At 60.5% G+C, this 26366-nt stretch overlaps 1 protein-coding gene across 3 annotated transcripts; it reads left to right on the forward strand.

Annotated features, from left to right (window-relative positions):
- The first annotated feature begins 853 nt into the window (after positions 1 to 853).
- Positions 854 to 26126, forward strand: LOC140896653 (Fc receptor-like protein 5). Of its 3 annotated transcripts, none has more exons than XM_073308605.1 (13): positions 854 to 928; positions 10646 to 10711; positions 14234 to 14557; positions 15164 to 15460; positions 16536 to 16832; positions 18558 to 19136; positions 20461 to 20790; positions 21129 to 21230; positions 22023 to 22041; positions 22353 to 22400; positions 24256 to 24284; positions 24734 to 24906; positions 25544 to 26126. In XM_073308605.1, the coding sequence occupies exons 1-13, from the start codon at positions 898 to 900 to the stop codon at positions 25649 to 25651; spliced, it is 2403 nt and encodes an 800-aa protein (XP_073164706.1). In that variant the 5' UTR covers positions 854 to 897; the 3' UTR covers positions 25652 to 26126. The 3 variants fall into 3 exon arrangements, with proteins under 3 accessions (XP_073164706.1, XP_073164704.1, XP_073164705.1); XM_073308603.1 differs by lacking the exon at positions 854 to 928 and adding an exon at positions 8966 to 9162; XM_073308604.1 differs by lacking the exon at positions 854 to 928 and adding an exon at positions 9035 to 9188.
- Positions 26127 to 26366: the final 240 nt, after the last annotated feature.

The raw sequence follows: 26366 nt of genomic DNA on the forward strand, positions 1-26366 counted from the left end.
TACTGAGCCCCTTGCCCCTCCCCGCAGCACGGCCCCCCCCCGCCGAGACCCCCAGCCCCTCCTCCAAAGTGCCAGGCAGGGTCTCAGTCCAGCCCCGCTCCCCACTTCCTGCAGCATTTCCAGGAGCTGCTATTTGGGGCCAGGGGGACAGTACAGGGGTGACGAGCAGCAGGTCTCCCCAGCGCCCAGAGCCTGCAGCCGGCTCAGCTGAACTCTGTGGCTTGAGGTCGGCTCTCAGCTCGGCCGCGGCTCCAGTAACAGCCATGTCCCCTCGGCCCGGCCTCCGCGTGTCCCCAGGACGGGGACTGCACCGGCCACAGCCCGGCCCCTGGCCCCAAATAGCAGCTCCTGGAAACGCCGCAGGAAGTGGGGAGCAGAGCTGGACTGAGACCCTGGCCAGCGCTTTGGGGGGGCACCGTGCTGCGGGGAGGGGCAGGGGGCTCAGTAGGGGGCACTGTCCCTTGGAATCAGTGCTTATCTCAGTGCCGCAGTGTGGCAACAGGGGGCGCTGTCTTGTCCACAGGAATGAGGCGGCCCTAGGCAGTGTCGCTCTGCGGCTGTTCCCCAGCCGCCCCACCCCAGAGCCGGCTGCATCTCAGCCCCCAGTGAGACAGCCTGTCCGGCGTTCTGTGTGGCTGGAGCTGTCAGCCCGGGCGGTGCAGAGCGGCTGGTCACTGCAAGGCATGCTGGGAGCCCCAAGGCTGGGCCGTGGTCAGCCTGGCTCTGAGCCCGCAGCGCTTGACGCCTCGGTGCTGGGGCGGGGCGATGGCTGCATCCCTCGGACAACACTTCCTCTCGCTGCACCGAGAGCGGCTCCGGGGCCCCGGCTGCTGTCAGCAGAGATCCAGGGCCGGGCGCGGGGGATGCAGCTCCCAGCCTCAGCCAGTTCAACCCAGTATGGAGCTAACTGGCCTTCTCCCAGTGCTGGGTGAGTGACCCCCCGACCCGGCTTCAGCCCCTGTCTCGTTCCCCCTTCCCCTCTGCCCCCTCTTCAGCCCCTGCCTCGTTACCCCTTCCCCTCTGCCCCCTCCTTCTGCCTCTGCCTCGTTCCCCCCTTCCCCTCTGCCCCCGTCCTTCAGCCCCTGCCTCGTTACCCCTTCCCCTCTGCCCCCTCCTTCTGCCTCTGCCTCGTTCCCCCCTTCCCCTCTGCCCCCATCCTTCAGCCCCTGCCTCGTTCCCCCTTCCCCTCTGCCCCTCCTTCTGCCTCTGCCTCGTTCCCCCTTCCCCTCTGCCCCTCCTTCTGCCTCTGCCTCGTTCCCCCTTCCCCTCTGCCCCCCTCCTTCAGCCCCTGCCTCGTTCCCCCTTCCCTTCTGCCCCCTCCTTCAGCCCCTGCCTCGTTCCCCCTTCCCCTCTGCCCCCTCCTTCAGCCCCTGCCTCATTCACTCTCTGCTCTTTGTCGTACTCTACAATTTGTTTCTGTCTTTCTCCTCCTTCACCCACTTTCATTCTCTCTCCATCTCTTCCTCCCACTCACACCCCTCACCCCCTCCCCACTCCGGCCTGTTCACTCTTGTCTCCTTCTTCCTTCCGCTCTGGTTCCATCCCCCAAACCAGGATACACTTTGGTGAGGGCTGTAAAATGACTCCGTTTCCTGCGAGTCTTTGCACCTTAAGCATGGCTGATAAGACTCTGTGGTTTGGCTGGACCCGATTGTGTCCACAAAACAATCAATAAATCCCACGCGACCTCCGCAGTCCTCCTCTTTCCTGTCTCACCCTCTCTGTGTCTGTTCTTTCTCTCGTCACCTTTGTTACCAGTTTTGCCTGTTACTTTGCGGTACACTCATTTATTAGGGTTACTTTTTTTGGGGGGGGGGCGTTCTGTATTTCTATACAAAGCTCTACTTCTCCCTGCTGCAAGTCCCCTCGCAATGGAGCCATCCTGCAGGACCGAGGTTCCCCAGGGCTGGGTTCTTCCAGCCCCAGAATCAGATGAACACACACACACTAACAGAGCGCATCTGAGAGGACCCGGTTAATCAGCACTCCCGAGCTGACCCCTTATATGTCCCTGGACTCAGCAAGCTGGGTCGAGCAGCACTTCCAAGCTGCCACCCTCATACATCCCAGGCTCAGCACGTTCCTATCTCCACTTTCACGTTACAATCGTTCTGGCAGGAACCCACTTGATGAGCAAACCCCCCAGGATTTGTGGGCACTACAGGGATCTTTCAGCTTAGGTACGAGGAGCGTTGCTGCAGAGCAAATGAGGAAACCAAAAAAAAAAAGCCACCCATGAGGGGAGAGAGAGACAGAAAGAGAGAGAAGCAACCAGCTTAATCATGAGAGTTATTTACTGCCAGGTAATAACCATCGGGGAGCCAAACAAACAAAACTGGGGAAAAAATAATATTAAATCTAACTTAAACTTGATTATAAAAATCATGTTTAGAAAACTATAACTGGTCACACAAGTCAGGGTCAGAAGGCTACACCTCGAGAGAGAGAGAGAGAGCTGGGGTCTCACCACTCCATGAAGCTGGAATGGATCAGGGGTCCCAGGTGTTGGTGGTAGCTGAGGGTCCGGAGGGCTGGAGACAGGCAGAGCCCCCAGCACGATCAGTCCGGAGAAGATGAAGTCCCAGTGGAACTGCTGCAGAGTTTGGATCCAGGCATCAGAACACTTACTTGAGTGTGGGTAGGGGGGTTTCTAGGGAAAGAACAATGGTTCAAGGGAGAAGATTAGATTTGTTTGTGTGTAAACTCATGGCTCAAGGGAGGATACCAAAGTTGTTTTGTTCAGGCTAGACAATGGGAGCTGATCATTCCTTGCTATGGGCGGTGTTCCTCAGAGGGAGCTCACAATGCAATTAGGGAGCTTTGCTATTTTGGATACCAATAAAGGATTGATTACTAGAATTGGTCTGATAACCACTGAGCTGGGTGTGTGCAGACATGGGTCCATTAACATCTGGAGCAGAGATCCCCCATCATGCAGTGCGCTTCCCTGGTTTTCTGGTCCCAGCGTTCAGTGTGGTTCTTGCCTTGGAATCTCCGTTCTCCATTCTGTATGCTAATGGAGATGCCTCCTTGTCCCATCTTCCACGCAAATGAGCCTAGGGGAGTTTCCCTAATATTAACAACCTTTCCCCAGGGGTTTAGGTGTGTCTCCCACTGCCTTTTCATTGCTTTTTGTAAGCCTTTCTTCTGATGCACATTTGGTTCAAGCAGAGGCTGGGGGGTGGTCATTCATGTGTCAGACAGGCTGGGTACTGCGCCCCAGTTCCCCAAGAACACAGAGCTGCTAGGTAACACCTTCTGCACCCCTCCTTCGGCACCTGTTTGATTCCCTCTTGTGTCTGTTCTTTCTCCCCTAGTCACCTTCTGCTCCCCTCCTTCGGCCCCTGTCTCATTCCCTCTCTCCCTCCATCAGCTCTCCGCACCTCAGACGCCTGGGTTCCTCAGAGATTAAGAGGACTGGAGCCTGTTTTCAGCATGTTCAATTCCCCACAGGCAGACTCTGGATGGTGCCCCTCACACCCACCTGGGTCCCCCTCCCCAGGGCTTTTCCCTGCTCCCCAAAGGCAGTGGTCCCTTCCTTGAGCTCATGGGGGCTGGCACCCCCTTCTGCAGTTGGTTATTCTCCACTAGGTGAGGCCCTGTGTGACGATGTGACTCAGCAGGGAGGGGGGAGTGTTGACCTGGGAATGTGCCCTGGGGATGGGAGACCTGAGAACCTGTCACCTGAGCCAGGAGGGGGAGGGGGAGGTAACACCTCTGCCCAGGAATGTGAACAGGGGCTGCAGCAGGGAACCTGCTGGGTGAGTTTTTAGTTTCAGTTTGGGGCTGGGGAGAGGAACACAGGGAACCCCAGGGCTGGGGTCTAAGCTCCCTGCTCCCCCAGAAGGACGTGATTGAGGGGTCCTGGTTGTACCCACAAGCTCTGTTTTGGACTGTGTTCCTGTTGTCCAATAAACCTTCTGTTTTACTGGCTGGCTGAGAGTCTCAGTGGATCCCAGGAAGAGGGGTGCAGGGCCTGGACTCCCCCACACTCCGTGACAACTGGTGGCAGCGGTGGGATCTACTGCACCCCGTGAACGGCGCTTCCTGCAGTAAGTGACTGGGGAGCAGTAAAACGAAGGGGAATTGACGGGGACCAGGCGTGCTGAAGATTCAGAGAGAGACGGTTTCGGGGGGCGGTTAACCCCTGGGAATGTGTGACCAGAGAGAAAGACTTTTGCAGTAACAGGGTCCCCCGGGGGATTGCAGCGAGCGGTCCCAGGGGCGGAGGAATCTGCAGCTCGACCCTGGCAAAGAGGTGGTGACCTCGAGAAGGACTGGCACACGAGGGGCTTTTCCTGGAAACCGTGGGAAGCTGCCCGGCCTGCGAGGGGCCAGCAGGGAGATGTACGCTAAACGCCTGAAGAGCAACCTGGTGGAGCTGTGCAGGCAGAGGGGGCTGCGCATCGGGAGGTCCACCAAGGAACAGCTGATTGCCCAGCTGGAGGAGAGGGATCGCTTGGATGACCCGATCCCTGTCCCTGAGGGAAGCCGCCCGGCAGACGCAGCGTGGGCCCTGGGGCCTGACCGGGCTGGGAGGGGTCAGACTGCTGCTGAGGACATCCCGAGACCCTTCCTACCTATGTCCGGGGGAGGGGTTGGGGGAAGCCCGGCGAATACCGAGGGCACCCTGACCCCGGCACCCAGCAGGGGATCCTCCCGGCGGAGCTCCCCATCCCTGGAGCGGAGGCGGCTGGAATGGGAGAGGGAGATGAAAATGAGGGAGCTGGAGGATCATGAAAAACAAAGTCAACATGAGGAGAAACAACGTCAACATGAGCAGGAGGAGAAGGAGAAACAACGTCAACATGAGCAGGAGGAGAAGGAGAAACAACGTCAACATGAGCAGGAGGAGAAGGAGAAACAACGTCAACATGAGCAGGAGGAGAAGGAGAAACAAAGACAGCATGAACTGGAGCTGGCCAGGCTGAGGAGCAGTGGGGCCCCGGCTGCGGCTGCGGTGAGTGCGGGGGGACCCAAGACTGCAAGGAACTTTGATAAGTGCTTCCTGGCCCAGCGGAAGGAGGGGGAGGACATAGATAGCTTCCTGACGGCCTTTGAGAATGCCTGTGAGCTGCACAGGGTTGACCCTGCAGACAGGCTCCAGTTTCTCACCCCCTTACTGGACCCCAAAGCCGTGGAGGTGTACAGCCGGATGACAGGGCCGGAGGCAGGGGACTATGAACTGTTCAAACAGGCCCTGCTCCGTGAGTTTGGGCTGACCCCCGAGATGTACCGGAGAAGGTTCCGGAGTCAGCGTAAAACGCCTGAGGTCACCTACCTACAACTGGCCAACCGGATGCAGGGGTATGCCCGCAAGTGGACAGCTGGGGCCCGAGCTAAAGAGGACCTGCTGGACCTAATCGTACTGGAGCAGCTGTATGATCAGTGCCCTTCCGACCTGAGGCTGTGGCTGGTGGACAAAAAGCTCGAGAACCCCCAGCACGCAGGGCAGCTGGCCGACGAGTTTGTGAACAGTCGGTCAGGGGGTAGCCGGGAGGAGCCCCAAAAGAACAGGCCCCCCCCGATGCAGAGAGAGAGTCACCACGGGACCTCCCAGCGGGGAAATAGGGAGAACCCCCTCCCACGGAGAACGCCTGGCGTCGGGCCCCTCCGACCCGCTCGAGGGGACCAACGTGACCTGAGCTGCTATCACTGTGGCCAGAGAGGCCACGTACGGTCCCAGTGCCCCGGGCTCAGGGACAAACTGAGCAGACCCAACCTACCCAGGGTTAACTGGGTAGGGACCCAGCTGGACGAGGGGCAGACGACCCAGGAAAGGGGGCCTACCAGTTTACCACCTGCCCCGGAGGGAAGAGTACCCCAGGCCAGCTCCACCAGAGGGCTGGAGGCTCTGGACTCAGGGTGCTCAGTTTACAGGGTGGGCGCGGGGCTGTCCCTCCGGAGAGAGTGCCTTGTTCCCCTGGAGGTGGATGGGAGGAAGGTCAATGGATACTGGGATACGGGCGCGGAGGTGACGCTGGCCCGGCCCGAGGTGGTGGCCCCAGATCGGGTGGTGCCCAACACTATCTGACCCTGACAGGGGTGGGCGGGACCCCATTTAAGGTGCCCGTGGCAAGGGTACACCTGAAATGGGGGGCCAAGGAGGGCCCCAAGGATGTGGGGGTACACCACCATTTGCCCACTGAAGTTTTGATGGGGGGAGACCTAGAGGACTGGCCAAGCAAGCCCCAGGCCGCCCTGGTTGTGACGCGTAGCCAGAGCCGGCGAGGGGCACTGCGCCCTGACCTCGGGGAGGGTATCACACCGGAGGCGCAGGACCCTACCCTGGTGGGGAGGGAGGGCCGAGGGGCACGGCTCAGAGAGGCGGAGGCCTCGGACCTGGCCAGCGAGAGGGAACCGGGCCCCATCCCTTCCCCAGCCGCTGAGTTCCAGGCCGAGTTGAGGAAAGATCCCTCCTTGCGGAAGCTCAGGGACCTGGCCGACCTCAGTGTGGTACGGACCATGAGGAGAGGCTGCCAGGAGAGGTTCCTGTGGGAGAAGGGGTTCCTGTACCGAGAATGGGCTCCCACAAGGGAAGTAGAGTCCTGTGGGATCAGGAGGCAGCTGGTGGTCCCCCAGAAGTATCGCCGCAGGCTCCTGTACCTGGCCCATGACATCCCCCTCGCAGGGCACCAGGGAATCCGGCTCACCCAGCAGAGGTTGCTACAGAACTTTTACTGGCCCGGGGTCTTTACCACGGTCCGGCAGTATTGCCGATCCTGCGACCCCTGTCAGAGGGTGGGGAAGGCCCGGGACAAGGGGAAAGCGGCTTTGAGACCTTTGCCCATCATAGAGGAACCTTTCCAGAAGGTGGCCATGGACATCGTGGGGCCTCTCAGCAAGACGACCCGGTCGGGGAAGAAATACATTCTGGTGGTGGTAGATTTTGCCACCCGCTACCCCGAGGCAGTGCCCTTAGCTTCCATTGAAGCAGACACCGTGGCCGATGCGCTCCTGACCATTTTCAGCCGAGTGGGGTTCCCCAAGGAAGTCTTGACAGACCAAGGCTCCAACTTCATGTCGGCCCTGCTCCGGTGCTTGTGGGAGAAATGTGGGGTCCGGCACGACTGGGCCTCAGCTTATCACCCCCAGTCCAATGGGCTGGTGGAGAGGTTTAACGGGACGCTAAAGATGATGCTGAAAACCTTTATGAACCAGCACCCACAGGATTGGGACAAGTACTTACCGCACCTGCTGTTCGCGTACAGGGAGGTGCCCCAGGAGTCTACCGGATTTTCGCCTTTCGAACTGTTATATGGCAGGAGGGTGAGGGGCCCCCTGGACCTGATGAGAGACGAGTGGGAGGGGAAGGCCACTCCCGATGGAGAGACAGTGGTGGAGTATGTCCTGATCTTCCGAGAGAGACTGGCTGAACTCATGGGCCTGGCCAGGGAGAATCTGGCCAGAGCCCAGAGGAAGCAGAAGGTCTGGTATGACCGCACGGCACGGGCCCGTGCCTACGCCACCGGGGATCAGGTGATGGTTCTCATCCCAGTGAGAAAGAACAAACTACAGGCCGCCTGGGAGGGCCCTTTCAAGGTCGTCAAGCAGCTCAATGAGGTAAACTATGTGGTGGAGCTGTCAAACCGGGCGCACCACCGCCGGGTGTACCATGTGAATATGATGAAGCCATATTATGCCAGGGGGAATGTGGTGTTGGCCGTGTGTGGACAGTGGGAAGAGCAGGGAGATGACCCTTTAGTAGATCTATTCCCTGGGACCAGAGCTGGTTTCCCCCTGGAAACAATTCCCCTCTCGGATCAGCTAACCCCTGCCCAGCAAGCTGAGGTCAGGGAGGTGCTGCATCCGTACCGACAGCTGTTTTCCAACCAGCCTGGACGCACTAATCTGACTGTCCACCGGGTGCAGACAGGGTCGCACCCGCCGATAAGATGCTCCCCCTTCCGAGTCACAGGGAAAACTGCTCAGGACCTGGAAAGAGAGGTCCGGGACATGCTGGCTTTGGGGGTGATCCAGCCATCTGCCAGCCCTTGGGCCTCGCCGGTGGTGCTGGTCCCCAAAAAGGACGGGTCGGTCCGGTTCTGTGTGGACTATCGGAAGCTCAATGCCATCACTGTATCTGATGCCTACCCCATGCCCAGGCCGGACGAGCTCCTAGACAAGCTGGGAGGAGCTCGGTACCTTACCACCATGGACCTTACAAAGGGCTACTGGCAAGTGCCGCTGGATGCAGATGCCCGACTGAAATCGGCCTTTATCACCCCTCTGGGGCTCTATGAGTTCCTGACCCTGCCTTTCGGCCTCAAGGGAGCGCCGGCCACCTTCCAGCGCCTAGTGGACCAGCTCCTGAGGGGGATGGAGAGTTTTGCCGTGGCGTATATTGATGACATCTGTGTCTTTAGCCAGACCTGGGAGGACCACGTGTCCCAGATTAGACAAGTGCTGGACCGACTCCAGGGGGCTGGGCTGACTGTAAAAGCGGAGAAGTGCAAGGTGGGGATGGCGGAAGTATCTTACCTGGGCCATCGGGTGGGGAGCAGCCGCCTAAAGCCGGAACCAGCCAAGGTGGAGGTGATCAGAGACTGGCCCGCTCCCCACACCAAAAAGCAGGTCCAAGCCTTTATTGGGATGGCAGGATACTACCGAAGATTTGTGCCCCACTTTAGCGCCATCGCCACCCCCATCACGGAGCTATGCAAGAAGGGGAAGCCAGACAAGGTGGTCTGGACCGAGCAGTGCCAGGTGGCTTTCCGGGCGCTGAAGAAGGCTCTGGTCAGTGGCCCAGTTCTGGCAAACCCAGACTTTGACAAGCCCTTTGTGGTGTTCACCGACGCCTCAGACACGGGACTGGGGGCGGTGTTAATGCAGGAGGATGAAAAGGGGGAGAGACACCCCATCGTGTACCTGAGCAAGAAGTTGCTACCCCGGGAGCAACACTACGCGGCCATCGAGAAGGAGTGCCTGGCCATGGTGTGGGCCCTCAAGAAACTAGAGCCCTATCTCTTCGGGCGGCACTTCACCGTCTACACCGACCACTCTCCCCTGACCTGGCTGCACCAGATGAAAGGAGCCAACGCCAAACTCCTGAGATGGAGCCTGCTCCTGCAGGATTACGACATGGACGTGGTCCACGTGAAGGGAAGTGCCAACCTGATAGCGGATGCGCTGTCCCGGAGAGGGGGCCCCGAACTTCCCCAGGTCACTGGCCAGCGTGACCCCGCTCAGTTCAGTCTCAAAGGGGGGAGAGATGTGACGATGTGACTCAGCAGGGAGGGGGGAGTGTTGACCTGGGAATGTGCCCTGGGGATGGGAGACCTGAGAACCTGTCACCTGAGCCAGGAGGGGGAGGGGGAGGTAACACCTCTGCCCAGGAATGTGAACAGGGGCTGCAGCAGGGAACCTGCTGGGTGAGTTTTTAGTTTCAGTTTGGGGCTGGGGAGAGGAACACAGGGAACCCCAGGGCTGGGGTCTAAGCTCCCTGCTCCCCCAGAAGGACGTGATTGAGGGGTCCTGGTTGTACCCACAAGCTCTGTTTTTGGACTGTGTTCCTGTTGTCCAATAAACCTTCTGTTTTACTGGCTGGCTGAGAGTCTCAGTGGATCCCAGGAAGAGGGGTGCAGGGCCTGGACTCCCCCACACTCCGTGACACCCTGCCTCAGTTTCCCCATTGCCCTGCAGCACAGTGTGTGCTGCTGTGCAGGGAGCTGCAGCATGGAGCCTAAGTGTATTGTTTGATGGGGAGTTTCCTAGAGCAACAGACCCCATCAGACCAGGCTCTGCCCAGACCCTGGCCACAATCAGGGACCCCACCTTGTGCTGCGCTCTGCACAGACATGGATCAGGGCCCCCCTTGTGAATACACATAGTGAAACTGACAAAAATTGTGTCAGTTTCACACAGCAGGTCAGGAGGCCCTGCCAAGCAGGGGGCTCTTCCCCCAGAGCTCCTGGGCTTCAGGGCCGGCTGGTTCCCCGGCAGGCAGCGGGAAGGCCAGGCCTGGCAGGGCTGCCCCACATCTGCGGGCCTGGGAGCCCAGGATCCCCTGCAGCCTGCCAGGAGCCCGGCCTGCAACTCCCTGACAGGCTGTTGAACCTGAGACTTTCCCAGGACCAGCTCTTGTGGGACCAGAACCCAGGTGTCCTGACGTCCAGCCCCAGCCCCATCCACCAACACTCGTCTGTGTCCAGCCCTGGCCCCTTCTGCTGACCCTCCTCCGTGTCCAGCCCCAGCCCATCCACCGACCTTCCTCCATATCCAGCCCCAGACCATCGGCCGACCTTCCTCCGTATCCAGCCCCAGTCCCTTCCGCCGACCCTCCTCCATGTCCAGCCTCTGCCCATCCACCGACCTTCTTCCATATCCAGCCCCGGACCATCCGCTAACCCTCCTCTGTGTCCAGCCCCAGCCCATCCACTGACCCTCCTCCGTATCCAGCCTCTGCCCATCCACCGACCTTCTTCCATATCCAGCCCGGACCATCCACCAGCCCGCCTCCATGTCCAGCCCCAGCCCCATTCACTGAATCAATCAATCTTTCTTTCTTTCCCCTCCTCCCCATAACATACTGGGATGGACTGTAAATCCGGTATCCAGAGTCCTATGCCCCGCACCCCTCGATCCTGCCCCTTATTACCCATCCCACCCCAGAGCTCTCACCACCCTCTTGTCTATTCTCTTACAGCCTGGCTGCAGATCCTCACCCGGCTGGTGTCATCCGAGGGGACCGAGGAACCTAGTTCATCATCTGGTCTGTGCATGGGGGTCTGTGGGTGTCATTGTTGGACTGGTTGGCTCGGGGGGGGGGGATGTGGGGAGGGAGGGCATGGGGCCTTTCCCCTTTAGGGGGTGTCATGGAGTCCCCAGGCGATGCTCTGGAACTGCTCCCTATGAAGCCAGTCAGGACTCTGGGAAAGTCTCCTTTCTGGGAGCAGACTGTCTGCAGGACACACGGCTCACACCTTCCTGGGTCTGACCTCGGAGCGTTCAGCATCCTCTCTGCTCCTCCATGCGCTTCCCACAGCGAGTCTGCCCAGGCGGGGTCCTGGGGGGGCCACAGAGTCCTGCCTCCCAACTCCGCAGTCAGATGGGACTCTCACCCAGCCAGTAAAACAGAGGTTTATTAGACGACAGGAACATGGTCTAACACAGAGTTTGTAGGTGCAGAGAACAGGACCCCTCAGCTGGGTCCATTTTGGGGGGCAGTGAGCCAGACAACCACGTCCGCACTTCACTCCATGTCTCCAGCCAGCCCCAAACTGACTCCCCCTCCAGCCCCTCCTCCCCTGGGCTTTGTCCCTTTCCTGGGCCAGGAGGTCACCGGATTCCTTTGTTCTCCAACCCTTTAGCTCTCCCCTTGCAGGGGGGAAGGGCCCAGGCCATCAGTGGCCAGGAAACAGGGTGTCGGCCATTGTCTGTGTCCAGACCCCTGCACACACCTGCCCTCTAGGGCTCTGCAAGGATCACACCCCCTTATCCCACCCCCTAGATACTTAAGAACTGCACAGGGGAAACTGAGGCACCCCCACACTATTCAGAGGAAACATTAAGAGCAGTCCCGCTTCGTCACATCGAGCACCAACTCCAATATGACCCCATGGGGGGAACTGGCTGGCTGGGGGAGTGCCATCTCTTGTCCCCTCCCCCCATTTCTCGTGTCTCTGTCGAGCTGTCTGTTCTGACCACAACCACAACGGCTCCTTCTCTGGGACTCCCAGGTCATGGGGTGGGGAGTGGGGGAGGGGGGCTGGGGCCCTCCCAGCAGAGCCAGGCCCGGGATGAGCAGACTCTCTCCTGGGGATGCTGGACACAGACAGACCCTGGGGGTCTCACCATCCCCCAGCCAGCAAATGGCTGGGACCCCTGTCCTGGGGGGGCCGTACCAGGACTGCAGGCTTTGGCACTGACTGGGTGGCGGCCTCTCGCCATTGGACCTGGCACCACCCACAGGTCGTGAGTTCAAGGCCCGTCCGGGAGGAAGGATCCCCTAGGAGCAGGGTGGGGGGCCAGGGCAGAGAGCTCAGACACCGGGTGGAGATCCGAGGTGATCCTGCCAGCTGGACTTGAGGTGTCTGCCTTGGATTTACCTCCACCCACACCCGCTCTGTGCCCACAGATCTAACCGCATGCAACCCTTCTGCCCGTCAGAGTTGGCAGCAACAAGGGCCGGGTTCAATATCTAGGGGTTCCATTCCAATAACACAATGCAAACCGGCTCGAGCCCCCACCCAGTGACCTGGGACAAATATATACCACCCCCGCTGGGCGCCTCCAAGAGGCAATACTTCCCCTCTCGCAAGCACATAGTCTGAGTGTAGCAAAAGCCTTTTAATAACAGAGAGAAACAATGTGGCATTATGTTGGGGAAACACCACCAACAGGATTCATAACACAACCCATGAGCAAAAAAACCCACCCCAAGCAAATTGGTGCGTGTCCTTTCCCTTGGGTTCTTGAGTCCAGCAACCCCAAATCACCCAATGCCCCAAAAGTCTCTGTCCCTGGTCAGGGCAGCCCCAGAGTTCGAAAGTTTATCTGCGGAGCTTTACCTCCCAACCTGGGTGGAGATGGGACGGGGGTAAGAGGCACCTTACGTGATCTGAAGCTGACCGCCCCATAGCTCCATAGCTGCGCTCCGCTCCGCCAGCCGCCCCACGAACTCCTTCGCTCAGCTGCGCTCCGCTCTGCCAGCCGCCCCACGAACTCCTTCACTCAGCTCTGCAGCCCACAAGCAGCTCCTGCCATCCACAAACTGCTCCGCATGGAACTGCTTCACCAGCCTGTCCACAAGGCACTCCAGCCGGCCGCAAACTGCTCCACAATATACCTTCAGGCTCCCCCACTACTTAACACAACACTCAGTGATTTCAGCTCTTAGGTGAATTCAGCTAGTGCTGGTGCACTGTTAGCCCCAAGTGAGCTCAGCAACCTATAACTAGACTCCTAATGAAATCAAAATTAGCTCTGATATTCCACAGTGGAGAGAGGAAGAAGTGCAATTAGCATGTAAGACCCTCACCAAGGGGCCCATACCACCAAGTATTAATACTTGTCCCCAGCCTCTCTCTATTCACAGAGTTTTGGAACCCATGACCCTTGCCTAGCGAGTGCTACTTAGTTGATGGTGAATCCCTCCATCGTAACAAAAGGCCACGTACAGTTCCAAGCACAGTTCCCATAATCAGGGTAATAACAATTTATTCTTCCTGCCCCAATAACAGAGACACTGGGGATCCCACAGCAGCCAAAGTGACCATTTGGGCAGCTATGGTCTCATTCTAGGCGGGGTGGGTGTGCCTATGCAAATGAGATCAGCCCCTGAAGTTCTTTTCCACAACTTGCCACACCTCACCACCAGATGTCAGGGTGGAGCTCATCCTGACACTGCTTACACACACATGCCAGGCCCCCCCACCCCCACCCCCCAGACTCCTCTGTTTCTGAGGAAACCTTACGGCCAACTCTGCGGCTGCACCCACCGGGTCCCTGGTACCTGACAGGATCCTCCGTCACCCTGACGTGCTCGGCCCCCCTGCAGGCCGGGCGGCTGGGATTCTGGTTCTTCTATCATATAATGTCCGTGTGTGATCTAAGGGCCACCCCTCAGGCCTCCCGCAGATACCAGATCCCCCGGCTCGGCCTGGAGCAGGCCAGCACCTACACCTGCAAGTACTGGGCAGAGAAGGACGGCCAGGAGAGCCCATCCCCCGAGAGCCGCCCTGTCTCCATCACAGTGACTGGTGACGCCCTGTTCTCCTGGCATGTGGGGTGTGGGGGCTAGGAGGTCTCCGCTCAGGTCTCTCATGCCCACAAGCACCACCTGGTGCCCTAGATAAATGGTGGGGCTGCAGATGACAGACACCCCCTAAAACCCACCAATACCCTCCCTTCCACCCCAGCCCCCAGTGGCAGCAGGCAGTAATGCAGCCCCATCCCCACCAGGACCCCCCAGTGGCAGCAGGCTGTAATGCAGCCCCATCCCCACCAGGACCCCCCAGTGGCAGCAGGCAGTAATGCAGCCCCATCCCCACCAGGACCCCCCAGTGGCAGCAGGCAGTAATGCAGCCCCATCCCCACCAGGACCCCCCCAGTGGCCGCAGGCTGTCATGCAGCCCCCAGCGGCAGTGGGATGTCAGGGTGGGGAGGGATGATCTCTTCTGTGAGTTACCTGCCGTGTGCTGTCTCCTAGGCTGGGGGAGTGCAGCGGGCAGGGAAATGTGGCTGGTTTTTATCAGTTTTCAGGATCTCACCAGCCCCTTTTTCCCTCCCCCAGCTCTCTCCCCCTCCGCCTCTGTTCCAGACCCCCTGCCGCCCCCCACACTCTCTCTGGGCTCCCAGAACCCTGTGTATTACCAGGGGGAGCGTGTTAGCCTGACCTGCTCAGCTCCCAGCGGCGAGGCAGTGACGGGATACAGATTCTACAGGAGAAGAGGGGACCAGACCCCAGAGGAGCTCCAATCTGCCCCCGGAGCATCCCGGCTGGAGCTCAGGGCCGAGACGGGGAACCAGGGGCCCTACACCTGCCAGTACTGGAGAAAGGAGTCTGGGTTGGAGATCCCATCCACGGAGAGTAACAAGGTCTATATAACCGTGCAGGGTGAGTGCCCTTTGGCCAGGTATATAAAGGGCTGTTTGTTACCCTCGCCCAGGGGAGATAGGGCTGGCGGGGCTGATCCAAGGGGAAGGAAGAGAGGGGGCCAGACCGGCTGAGCAAGGCTGATCTGGATTATGGTGGGGCCCAGTGTTTATACCAGAAGGTGCCTCACGCCAGTCTTAGACCTTGGAACCGGGGCCTGGGCCCCACAGCCTGGGCCCCACAGCCTGCCCCAATGATCCCCAGGTTCCAAGGTCTCCCCCACAATTCACTTCTGAGCAACGTTCAGCCCCCGCCAGCTATTGCTCTCCACCAGCCCCTCAGCTCTGCACCCTGCTGCCCCGCAGCATGGCTGGCACCCACAGCCCAGTGGGATGCTGCACCCCAAGTGCAGTGACTGAGTGCTTATGTCAGGTACACGTGGGGGGCCGGGTGTGAAGGGGGTTACGGGACGGTCAGTTGGAGGCACGGGGGTGGGGGGTAGACTCACTGTGGAAGGGGGCAGCTCCCTCAATTGGGGGGGGCCATTGGCTCTTCAGCTAGGTATTTCTCACTCCAAACTCTTCCTCATTTCCCCTCCCCCTGTCATCTCCTCTCTCCCTATCTCAGCCCCCCTGGCAGCCCCCACCCTCTCCCTGCACCCCCCACACCCGTTCTATCTCCATTGGGAGCGTGTGACCCTCAGGTGCTCAGCTCCAGGGGGCAAGAGGCTGCAGGGATACAGGTTCTACGGGGAACAGGAGAGGCTGATCCATGAAGAGGTCCCCGCCCCAGATGGGGGTGCCAGGCTGGAGATCGTGGCTGAGATGGGGAAAGCCGGGGTGTATACCTGTGCGTACTGGACCCTGCGATCTGGGAGACATATCCTGTCAGAAGGAAGCCGGCCAGTGTCCCTGTCAGTGCAAGGTGAGGCCTCTTTCCCCGGGAGGGATGTAATGGGATATAGGGGGTATCCTCTCCCCTGGGGTCTCTCCCCACCTCCCTAGCCCTGGATCCCCCATTCCCTACAAACCTCACCCCCAACTAGCCACCTGGCTCCCTCTGCCCCCCATATGCTTGGCAAGGTGTCCCCCTTTCCCCAAGGCAGCAGTCCCCCCAGCAGGAGCCACTTTCTCTGCTGGACCCTCTCTTTGTGCTTCCCTTCCTGGCAGAAGTGCTGCCTAGTGGTTAGACTGGGATCTGCTCCACTCTCGGCTGCATCACATGCCCCCCACCCCCCAGAATCGGGACAACGCCCCAACGCCCCTCCCGTGTCCAGTGCTGAGAGCTCTGAGGCTGGACGCTGAGGGCAAGGAATTGTTCCTCTCTCTTTCAGCCCCCCCGGCAGCCCCGTCCCTCTCCCTGAGCCCCCTGCACCCCGTGTACCTCCCTGGGGAGTCCGTCACGCTCACATGCTCCCCTCCGTGGGGGACGCCGGTGGCTGCCGGATTCCGGTTCTCCAGGGATGGGGGACGGAGGATCTCATCCGGAGGCAGCGATGCCCAAGCCCTGAGCATCACGGGGCCGGAGGACTCCGGATTGTACACCTGTGCATACTGGATACGCCTGTCTGGGCGGGAGATCCAGTCCCCGGACAGTCGCCTCGTCTCCATCACTGTAACAGATGAGCTCCATGTCCCCCTCTGACTCCTGGGACATGTGTTATGGGGAGATCCCCTTTCCAGCAGGGACTCCAGTTCCTCAAGCTCCTGGGAGGGATATTGACCCCCATACAGCCCCCTAGGGAGCCCCGGTGATCTAAAACTGAGCCGGTTGGGGGTGGGAGCTCTGGGCCGGGAGTCAGAAGGGTCCTCACATCTGCACAGGGAGCTCCCCAAACTAGTCCCTGGGGGACTAGAGCAGATGCCCTCAGAAACCCAGCAGGCTGGATTGAAACATGGCCAGGGATGGAGAAGCCCCTGCACCCCTCGATCAAACCCCAGCCCTAAAACCTGCACCGTGGTTCCACCCTAAACTCCTGCCTCTTCGACCTCTCTTCCAGCCCCCCTGCCAGCTCCCACGCTCTGGCTGGACCCCCCGCACAGCGTGTATCTCCCAGAGGAACGGGTCAACCTCAGCTGCTCGGCTCCCAGGGCCCAGGAAGTGACAGGCTACAGATTGTACAAGCTACAGCCAGAGCAGGGCTCTGAGGAGCTGCCAGCGTCCCGGGGGGGACCCCGGTGGGAGATCCTGGCTGCGGTGGGGCACGAAGGACCATACACCTGCCGGTACTGGAGGAGGGGGCCCGGACGAGAGCTCCCCTCAGGGCTCAGCCAGCCCATTGCCATACGCGTGACGGGTGAGGCTCTCCTGCTGGGTGCTGTCGGGGAGAGCGGGTGGTACCCAGGGTCTGCATGGGTCCCCCCTCGTGAGCTCTCCATCTGTCCTTCCATCAGGCCATGGCTGATCCCCACAAATCAGTGGTGAGGCTGTAGCACCAGAGACCCCCCCTTGAGCCACAGCCCTTCCTTCTCCCCCCCGCTCCGACGTGACAGGGTGGGCACCCAGCTCTCGCGAGCCCCCCCTGTGGTTGGGTGTCTCTGTGCCCTTTCAGTTCTGGTAACCCCTTTCGGTGGTTCTCGGGAGGTGTTTTCAGCCACCCAGCCCTCCGGCCACGTCATGCACACGGTCTGCATGTTTACCAGAACAGATCCCTTCCGGGGTCCACCGTCCACCAGGGCCTGTCCCCGTACCCGTCTGGTGGTGTCTCTCTAGCCCTCCCTGGGCTCAGTCTTTAAGTAGTCCCAGCCCTGGTATGGGGCTGTAGCCCCAGGGCTTCCTCCCTGGAGACATGATCTTCCTGCGGCCCTCCCCAGGCTCATTCCCCACTCAGGCCCCGCAGCCAGCCAGGAGCTCCTTCTAGGGCTGCCAACTTCCTAATCGCAAAAAACCGAAACCCCCTGCCCCACCCCCTGCCCCCACCCATTCTGCTAGGCCCCGCCCCCTGTTCGCTCCATTCCCCCCTCCCTCCGTCACTCGCTCTCCCCTACCCTCACTCACCTTCACCAGGCTGGGGTGGGGGTTGGGGTGCGGGAGGGAGGTGAGGGCTAGGGCTGGGGATCTGGGCTCTGGGGCGGAGACAGGGATGAGGGGTTTGGGGTGCAGGAGGGTGCTCAGGGCTGGCGAGCAGGAGGGGGGTGAGGGCTCGGGCTGGGGGTCCGCACCCCAACTCCTATCACCCCTGCACCCCATGGCCCCTGCACACCTGTGTCCCTGCACCCTGTCCCCAGGCTCCCCTGCACGCTGTCCCACTGGGCCCCATATCCCATACCCCTGCACCTCTGTGCCCTGTCCCCCATCCCCCCTACATCTCATCTCCCATCACTTCTACACCCCATCCCCCATGCCCCCATGCCCCCACACCCCAACACCAGTCACCCCTGCACCCCATCCCCCATTATCCCTGCACCTGTTGCCCTGTACCCCCTGGGTTCCTGCATCCCATCCCTGGCTCCCCTGCACCCCATCCCCCTGTACCCCTACACACTGAACCCCAGAGAGGCTGGGACGAACCGCCTCCCCCGCCAAGCTCCACCGAGCCAGGTCTGGGGGGAAGGTGACCACATTGGGCTCCGAGGGGCTGGCCGAGCTCAGCTGGAAGCCTGACTCCTGTTCTGGGCACCAATGTTGGGAGACGTGGATCCCGGCTGGAGCTGGGATAGGGCTGGGGGGGGGGGGGCACCCAGGGGCACGGAGAGCCGGTCCCAGCAGAGGGGACTGGGGGACCTGAGCTGGTTCACCCCAATCGCCGGCCGAGCGGGGTCTGATGGTGCTGTAACCATGAGGGGGAGGGGGCGAGCGATGGTGGCCAAAGGAGGCAAGAGAACAAAGGGAATGAGATGAGCCGGGCTGGGATCGCTGGAGGCCGGCCATGGGGAGAAGGTTTCTGACCATTGAGGGTGGGATGCCCTAGATCGGCCTCCAGTAGGAGCAAGCAGGGCAAAGATCCACTGTCCTCAGCTCCCCCCTGGGCTGCTCAGAGGCTGGGGCAGGAGGCCGAGATTGAGGTACGTTTTCCCCTCAGATCCCCCCAGGAGGCCCTCGGTGTCCCTGTCTCCGGACTATCTGGCCTATGTGGCTGGAGAACGGGTGGAAATTAACTGCTTGGCTCCCCCCGGTGCCTCCCCGGTGGAGTACGGGCTCTACAAGAATGAGGAGCCGGTAGGATCCCTGCTGGGAGACACTGGGACTTGGCTGACGGATCTTCAAGTCAATGGCACCAGAAACGCCACCCACTCCTTCTCCTGCACCTACACGGAGCTGATCCAGGGGAGGGCAGTGCCCTCCTATGCCAGCCACTCCGTCTCTGTCTCCGTGTTCCTGGCGCTGGTCTCCCCATCCCTCCGGCTCATCCCGTCCCTGCCGCTCTACGTGACGGGGGAGACGGTGTCAGCCGAGTGCATCATCCCCAATGGGACCTATGTCCCCTCGGCCCACTGGGTGCTGCGAGACGGGGAGCCCCTTCCAGAACCGCCAGAGCCCCAGCTCCCCCTGAACGTCACCCCCAGCGACAGCGGGACCTACCGGTGTGGGTACAGCACAGAGCTCCATGGGCGCCACCTCCGCTCACCGCCCAGCAACCCGGTGCCACTGAGCGTGACTGGTACGGACCCCCACAGCGCCCGTTCTACATTATACTCAGCCTTCCCCTGCACCCTGCTGCCTTACTGCCCATTATACAGTATAGCCGCCCCTTCCCCACCCCCACCCTCTGCTGCCCCCTAGTGCCCATTATACAGTATAGCCGCCCCTTCCCACCCCCACCCTCTGCTGCCCCCTGGTGCCCATTATACAGTATAGCCGCCCCTTCCCCACCCTCTGCTGCCCCCTAGTGCCCATTATACAGTATAGCCGCCCCTTCCCCACCCCCACCCTCTGCTGCCCCCTGGTGCCCATTATACAGTATAGCCGCCCCTTCCCACCCCCACCCTCTGCTGCCCCCTGGTGTCCATTATACAGTATAGCCGCCCCTTCCCCACCCCCACCCTCTGCTGCCCCCTGGTGTCCATTATACAGTATAGCCGCCCCTTCCCCACCCCCACCCTCTGCTGCCCCCTGGTGTCCATTATACAGTATAGCCGCCCCTTCCCACCCCCACCCTCTGCTGCCCCCTACTGCCCATTATACAGTACAAAAAGAACAGGAGTACGTGTGGCCCCTTAGAGACTAACCAATTTATTTGAGCATAAGCTTTTGTGAGCTACAGCTCACTTCATCGGATGCATCGGATGTAGCTCACGAAAGCTTATGCTCAAATAAATTGGTTAGTCTCTAAGGTGCCACAAGTCCTCCTTTTCTTTTTGCGAATACAGACTAACACGGCTGCTACTCTGAAACCTTACACAGAACAGCCGCCCCTTCCCCACCCCCACCCTCTGCTGCCCCCTGGTGCCCATTATACAGTATAGCCGCCCCTTCCCACCCCCACCCTCTGCTGCCCCCTGGTGTCCATTATACAGTATAGCCGCCCCTTCCCCACCCCCACCCTCTGCTGCCCCCTGGTGTCCATTATACAGTATAGCCGCCCCTTCCCCACCCCCACCCTCTGCTGCCCCCTGGTGTCCATTATACAGTATAGCCGCCCCTTCCCACCCCCACCCTCTGCTGCCCCCTGGTGCCCATTATACAGTACAGCCGCCCCTTCCCCACCCCACCCTCTGCTGCCCCCTGGTGCCCATTATACAGTACAGCCGCCCCTTCCCCACCCCCACCCTCTGCTGCCCCCTGGTGCCCATTATACAGTACAGCCGCCCCTTCCCCACCCCACCCTCTGCTGCCCCCTGGTGCCCATTATACAGTACAGCCGCCCCTTCCCCACCCTCACCCTCTGCTGCCCCCTAGTGCCCATTATACAGTATAGCTGCCCCTTCCCCACACTCAGCACTGTGGTTTCTCTGTTGACCTCTCCCCTGTCCTGCTTCCCTCAGATCCCCCTCCCCAGCCAGTGCTGAGCATGTTTCCCCCGTCCAGAGTCGTGAGCGAAGGGCTCCCCCTGCTCATCACCTGTTTGGCCCCCGGAAACACCAGCGAGAGGAGGTTTCACTTCTACAAGGACGGAGCTGAGATCATCCCTGGGGACACAGGGTCTGAGATCAGCACCATGGAGCCCAGCACCGGCTCCATGAACTTCTCTGTGCTCAGCATCCCACGGGCCGGTCCCAATAACGCTGGGGAATTCAGCTGCGGGTACGAGGCGAACATGGGCGGGAGGTGGATCCCATCCCCCAGGAGCCAGGCTGTGAACGTCACTGTGACAAGTGAGGCCTGTAATCGCACCCCGCAATAACCCCTGGACCCCAACACCTGCTACCCCTCAGGGAGACCCTGGAGCCAAGACACTGCATGTGTTAGCGGGGCGGGGGGTGGCGACAGAACCACATGCGGCCCCAAGGGTGCACTACCTGAGCCTGACACCAGGTGGCAGCATTTCACCACGGGCAGTACCAGGAGCATCTGGCAGGCAAAAAAATTCCCTCCTTAAAGGGGAGGGCCCAAATTGTCCCCTGCCCTAGCTGGGGTCTGGAGCAGTTAGTGGGTCCCCAGACGCTGCCCTTCCCTTGTTCCTGGCTGTTAACTCATCCCCTCCTTTTACCAGCCTGGTCTCTGCCCATCCCCATGGTGGCTGGGAGCGGGGGGGCTGCCACGGCTCTGGCTCTGCTGCTGCTGCTCATCTGTCTCTGCAGGAAGAAGAAGGCAGGTGCGTGAGGCGTAGGGTGGGGAATGGGACCCAGGCATCTGGGACGGCAGCACAGGGCGTTCACCCCTAGGGGGCACCGCAGCTCTCCATGCCTGTGGGGGAATGGGACCCAGGCGTCCGGGACGGCAGCACAGGGCGTTCACCCCTAGGGGGCACCGCAGCTCTCCATGCCTGTGGGGGAATGGGACCCAGGCGTCCGGGACGGCAGCACAGGGCGTTCACCCCTAGGGGGCACCGCAGCTCTCAGTGCCTGTGGGGGAATAGGACCCAGGCATCCGGGACGGCAGTGGTCTCACCTTGGGGGCGCCTTCAGCGCTCTCAGCCCCCACAAGGAGTGATGTGGGATAGCAAGAGCCAGCTGCAAAGGACTGTGGGTATCTGGCTAGAGCAGGACCGCCACACAAGGGATCATGGGTAGTTGGGTACCACAGGACTCTGGTGCAAAGGACTGTGGGTAACTTGGCACAGCAGACTCCTGATACAAAGGACTGTGAGTGATTTGGCTTTTGGGGGAGGGAATCCCAGGATGGGGCTGAGACCCAGCCAACTTCGGGTGGGGGCAGGATGGGGGATGGGACCCAGGCATCCAAGAAGCAGGACAGGCACCTGACCCCTGGGGGAGCCATTCACCTCCCAGACCCGGGGGTGGAGAAACTGGGAGGGGGACTGGGACCCAGGCGTCCGGGATGGCAGGGTGCTCCCCCTTAAGGGGCACTGCAGCTGGGGAGAGATGGGGACGAGAGACTCTGTGGAATCTGGCTTTAATTCAGTCTCTTTCCCTTCCTTCTCCAGCTACCCGCCGGCTCTCCACGTAAGTTCCTCCAGGTCCCCAGGCCCCTCCGTGGGGCCGGGAGCCATTTGTCCCTGGAAGGGCAAATCTGTTCCAACAGGTCCCTCCATCCCCTGAGATAGAACTCAGGAGTCCTGGCTTCTCCCCCACCCTCCGCCCCATAGGGCAAAATTCTCCAATTCCCCCCATTCTCTCCTCCTGTCCCTCGCAGCCCCCTGGTGGTCACATTGGGAATTGCAGCCACCACCCCCTGCGCCCAGCTAATCCCAGCAGTGCCCCCCCTCCAGGCCAAGCTCCATATTGACCCCCCCACACCCCCATTTCCCTTCCAGGTCCTACTGGAAGAGCCAGGAGCTGCGCCAGTCACGGATAATGACACGGTATGTAAGGGTCACATCCACAGTCCTGGATGGGAGCTGGGTGTTGAACTCAAGTGATAGGGGCTCCGGTCCATGGATCCAGGTGGCCGGGGGGTCAATCTATGGGGGTACATGGCCCATAGAAAATAAAAGGGGGGATTTCTGTGGCTGGGACACTGTGAATGATAAGTGGGGGCTGGGGCCCATGTGGGGCATTGGATCTGGGCCGGGTTTTGTTCAATATCTTCATAAAGGATCTGGAGGATGGCGTGGATTGCACCCTCAGCAAGTTTGCAGATGACACTAAACTGGGAGGAGTGGTAGATACGCTGGAGGGCAGGGATAGGATACAGAGGGCCCTAGACAAATTAGAGGATTGGGCCAAAAGAAATCTGATGAGGATCAACAAGGACAAGTGCAGAGTCCTGCACTTAGGACGGAAGAACCCAATGCACTGCTACAGACTAGGGACCGAATGGCTAGGCAGCGGTTCTGCGGAAAAGGACCTAGGGGTGACAGTGGACGAGAAGCTGGATATGAGTCAGCAGTGTGCCCTTGTTGCCAAGAAGGCCAATGGCATTTTGGGCTGTATAAGTAGGGGCATTGCCAGCAGATCGAGGGATGTGATCATCCCCCTCTATTCGACACTGAGGTGAGGCCTCATCTGGAGTACTGTGTCCAGTTTTGGGGCCCACATGACAAAAAGGATGTGGAAAAATTGGAAAACGTCCAGCGGAGGGCAACAAAAATGATTAGGGGACTGGAACACGTGGGATAGCTCAGTGGTTTGAGCATTGGCCTGCTAAACCCAGGGTTGTGAGTTAAATTTTTGATGGGGCCATTTAGGGATCTGGGGCAAAAATTGGGGACTGGTCCTGCTTTGAGCAGGGGTTTGGACTAGATGACCTCCTGAGGTCCCCTCCAACCCTGATATTCTATGATTCTATGACTTATGTGGAGAGGTTGAGGGAACTGGGATTGTTTAGTCTGCGGAAGAGAAGAATGAGGGGGGATTTGATAGCTGCTTTCAACTACCTGAAAGGGGGCTCCAAAGAGGATGGATCTAGACCGTTCTCAGTGGTGGCAGGTGACGAATAAGGAGTAATGGTCTCAAGTTGCAGTGGGGGAGGTCTAGGTGGGATATTAGGAAACCCTATTTCACTAGGAGGGTGGTGAAGCACTGGACTGGGTTCCCTAGGGAGGTGGTGGAATCTCCTTCCTTAGAAGTTTTTAAGGTCAGGCTTGACAGAGTCCTGGCTGGGATGATTTAGTTGGGGATTGGTCCTGCTTTGAGCAGAGGATTGGGACCTCCTGAGGTCCCTTCCAACCCTGAGATTCTAGGATTCTGTGGCTACAGACACCCAGGGGCTGATCTCAGTGGGGAACATCAAGGGAAGCAGGGATCATTTGGAGGGTGGGGGAGACTGGGGTGGATCTCAGGGGAAGATGGGGGGCAGGGAGACCAGGCTGGGGCAGAAGGGGGTCAAATAATGCACAGGACAAGAGGGAGGTTGGGGGGGAATCGGGGGGAGGATAAGGAAAAGAGAACAAAGGAGGGAACTGGAGTGTGACCAGAGGGAACGAGAGAAGGGAATGGAGCGAAGACAGGAGAAATTGATGGAGGAAATAGAGAGGAAAAGGAGGAGAGAAGGAAAAGGGGGACAGAGGCAGGAGAGAGAATGAAGGAGACGGAGGAGGACAAAAAGGATGAATGGCTAGGAAAGGAGGAGAGAAGAGAAAGTAGTGACCCAGAATCCTTTGCAGCAGCGTGGGGCATTGGGGGTCGTATGGGCTGACCTGTCCCCACCCCCATAGAGGACAGGGGACCCCAGCAGTCTCCCGCCCCACCACTGACCCTCCGCTTCTGCCTTTGCAGGTCGACCGACATCTCCGGAGTCAATATATGTGAGTAACGACTGCCCCACCCCCACTGAGGGCAGCCCCCTCACCTCTGGGCCTGGTGCCAGGGCCTCGGGTGCCCGTCCCAGCATCGACGGGCACGGTGGGGGAGGGAGGGAGGCACCGCCAGCCTCTCCTTTAAGAGGGGAATTTCTGACAGCCACGCCCTGGCTTCAGTGGGATATGATGTTGCCACCTAGAGGTGAAATGTGAGAACTGCACCCAGAGGAGGGAACATGGTGTCACATCCATGGGGAGACCCCAGGGTAAGGGGGGACCAAGCTGGCTGGGCCAAGGGACCGATATGGGGGGGAGGGGAGAGACAGGGCCAAGAGGCCGAGCCATGGGGCAGAGACGGAGCTGAGGGGCTGATATGGGGAGGCAGAGATGGGCCCAAGGGGGCGATATGGGGGTGGGCAGGGGGGAGCTCACTCTGACCCCCCCCTTGTGATTAGTTCTCCAGCAGACGACCAAGGGGGGCTGGCCCCAGGCAGCGTCCCAGGACTGGGGGCTGCTCCCCAAGCTCCCAGCGGAGCGGCCCAGGCCGGGGCGAGCGGCTGGGGGGGCAGCGCCCCTTAAAGGCCAGGAGGAAGACGACGCAGACTCCGGGGCTGAGTTTGAATTCCCAGTAAGGACCACCCCCACCACCCCTCTGCCCAGCCCCTCACTCCCTGCTCCTTGTCCCATGGCACCCCTTGCCCAGACTCCCACTCCCCAGCACCCCTCTCCTCAGCCCTGCTCCCTGCCCCATGGCATCCCCTGTCCAGCCCCACACTCCCTGCCCGATGGCACAGCCCTGCTCAGTGCCCCACACTCAGCCTGCTCACCACCACACAGCGCCCCCTACCCACTGCCCCACCTCCAGCCATGCTCTCTGCCCCACAGCACCCCCCTGTCCAGCCCCCCACACCGCTCCCCACCACACAGCACTCCCTGCCCAGCCCCCACCACAGAGCGACCCCTGCCCAGGGCCCAACCCCCCACCCTGCTCCCCATCTCATGGTGCCCCATGCCCAGCCCCCCAACCCCTACCCCTCTCCCCATCCCACAATGCCCCTGGCCAGTCCCCACTCCCACCCCACAGAACTCCCTGCTCAGCCTCCCACCCTGTCCCGCTCCCTGCCTGCGGCACCCTCTGCCCACACTGCCCAGTGCCCCACCCCGCTCCCTGCCCCATTCCCCACCCTCTGGTGCCCCCTGCCTCCCCCCACCCCACAGCGCCCCCTGGCTGCCATAACAGATCCACCTTCTCTCCACCCTTCCAGGACATCGATCCAACGTACACGCAACTCACGTTCTCCTGCTCCACCTTCCGCCAGGGCCAGGGGCTCTCGGCCTCCCTGGAGCACGTGTGCAGCACCCCCGACCTGTGACCACGGCACCCCCCAGCCCCAACCCCTGCCACTGGGGATGGCTCTCCAGCAACCTTCCTTCTGCACCCCCACCGGCCGCCTAGAGGTTACAGCGGCTGGGGGCCAGGACTCCTGGGTTCTATCCCCGGCTCTGCAAGGGGAGTGGGGTCTAGTGATTAGAGCAGGGGGGCGCCGGGAGTCAGGACTCCTGGGTTCTATTCCCAGCTTGGGGAGAGGGATCTAGTGGGGGGGGGGGAAGACGTCTGAACTGTTGGGGTCTCTTCATCCACCAAAGGGGGCATAACTGAGTTGTTATCCCCACCCCCTGCCTTTCCTGGGGGAGCCGTTCATACTCCACTGGCCCCTTGTAACTGAGGAAGGAGCCCAGAGATCCGAGGATGGTTCGGGAGCAGACTAAACGGCTACGCCCCCAGCTGCCCCGGAAGCCGGCCTGGGGGGCCACTAATAAAAGTGTCTTTGCAATTTGATCTGGTTCCTTCCGCAGCTCCATGAAGGATGAGGGGGGCAGCGCACGGGGTGCACCCAGCCTGTCCCGGCCCTGGGGGATAGAGCTGCCTGCTTGCAGTCCAGAGAGCAGGGGGTTGGGGCTGGGAGCCAGGATGCCTGGGCTGCATCCCTAGTTTGGGGAGGGAAGCGGGGTCTAGTGGTTAGAGTGGCTGAGACTGGTGGGACTGGATGCCAGGACTCCTGGGTTCTCTCCCTGGCTCTGGGAGGG

Source organism: Lepidochelys kempii, chromosome 13 (genome assembly GCF_965140265.1).
Source record: "Lepidochelys kempii isolate rLepKem1 chromosome 13, rLepKem1.hap2, whole genome shotgun sequence".
Classification (NCBI taxonomy): domain Eukaryota; kingdom Metazoa; phylum Chordata; order Testudines; family Cheloniidae; genus Lepidochelys; species Lepidochelys kempii.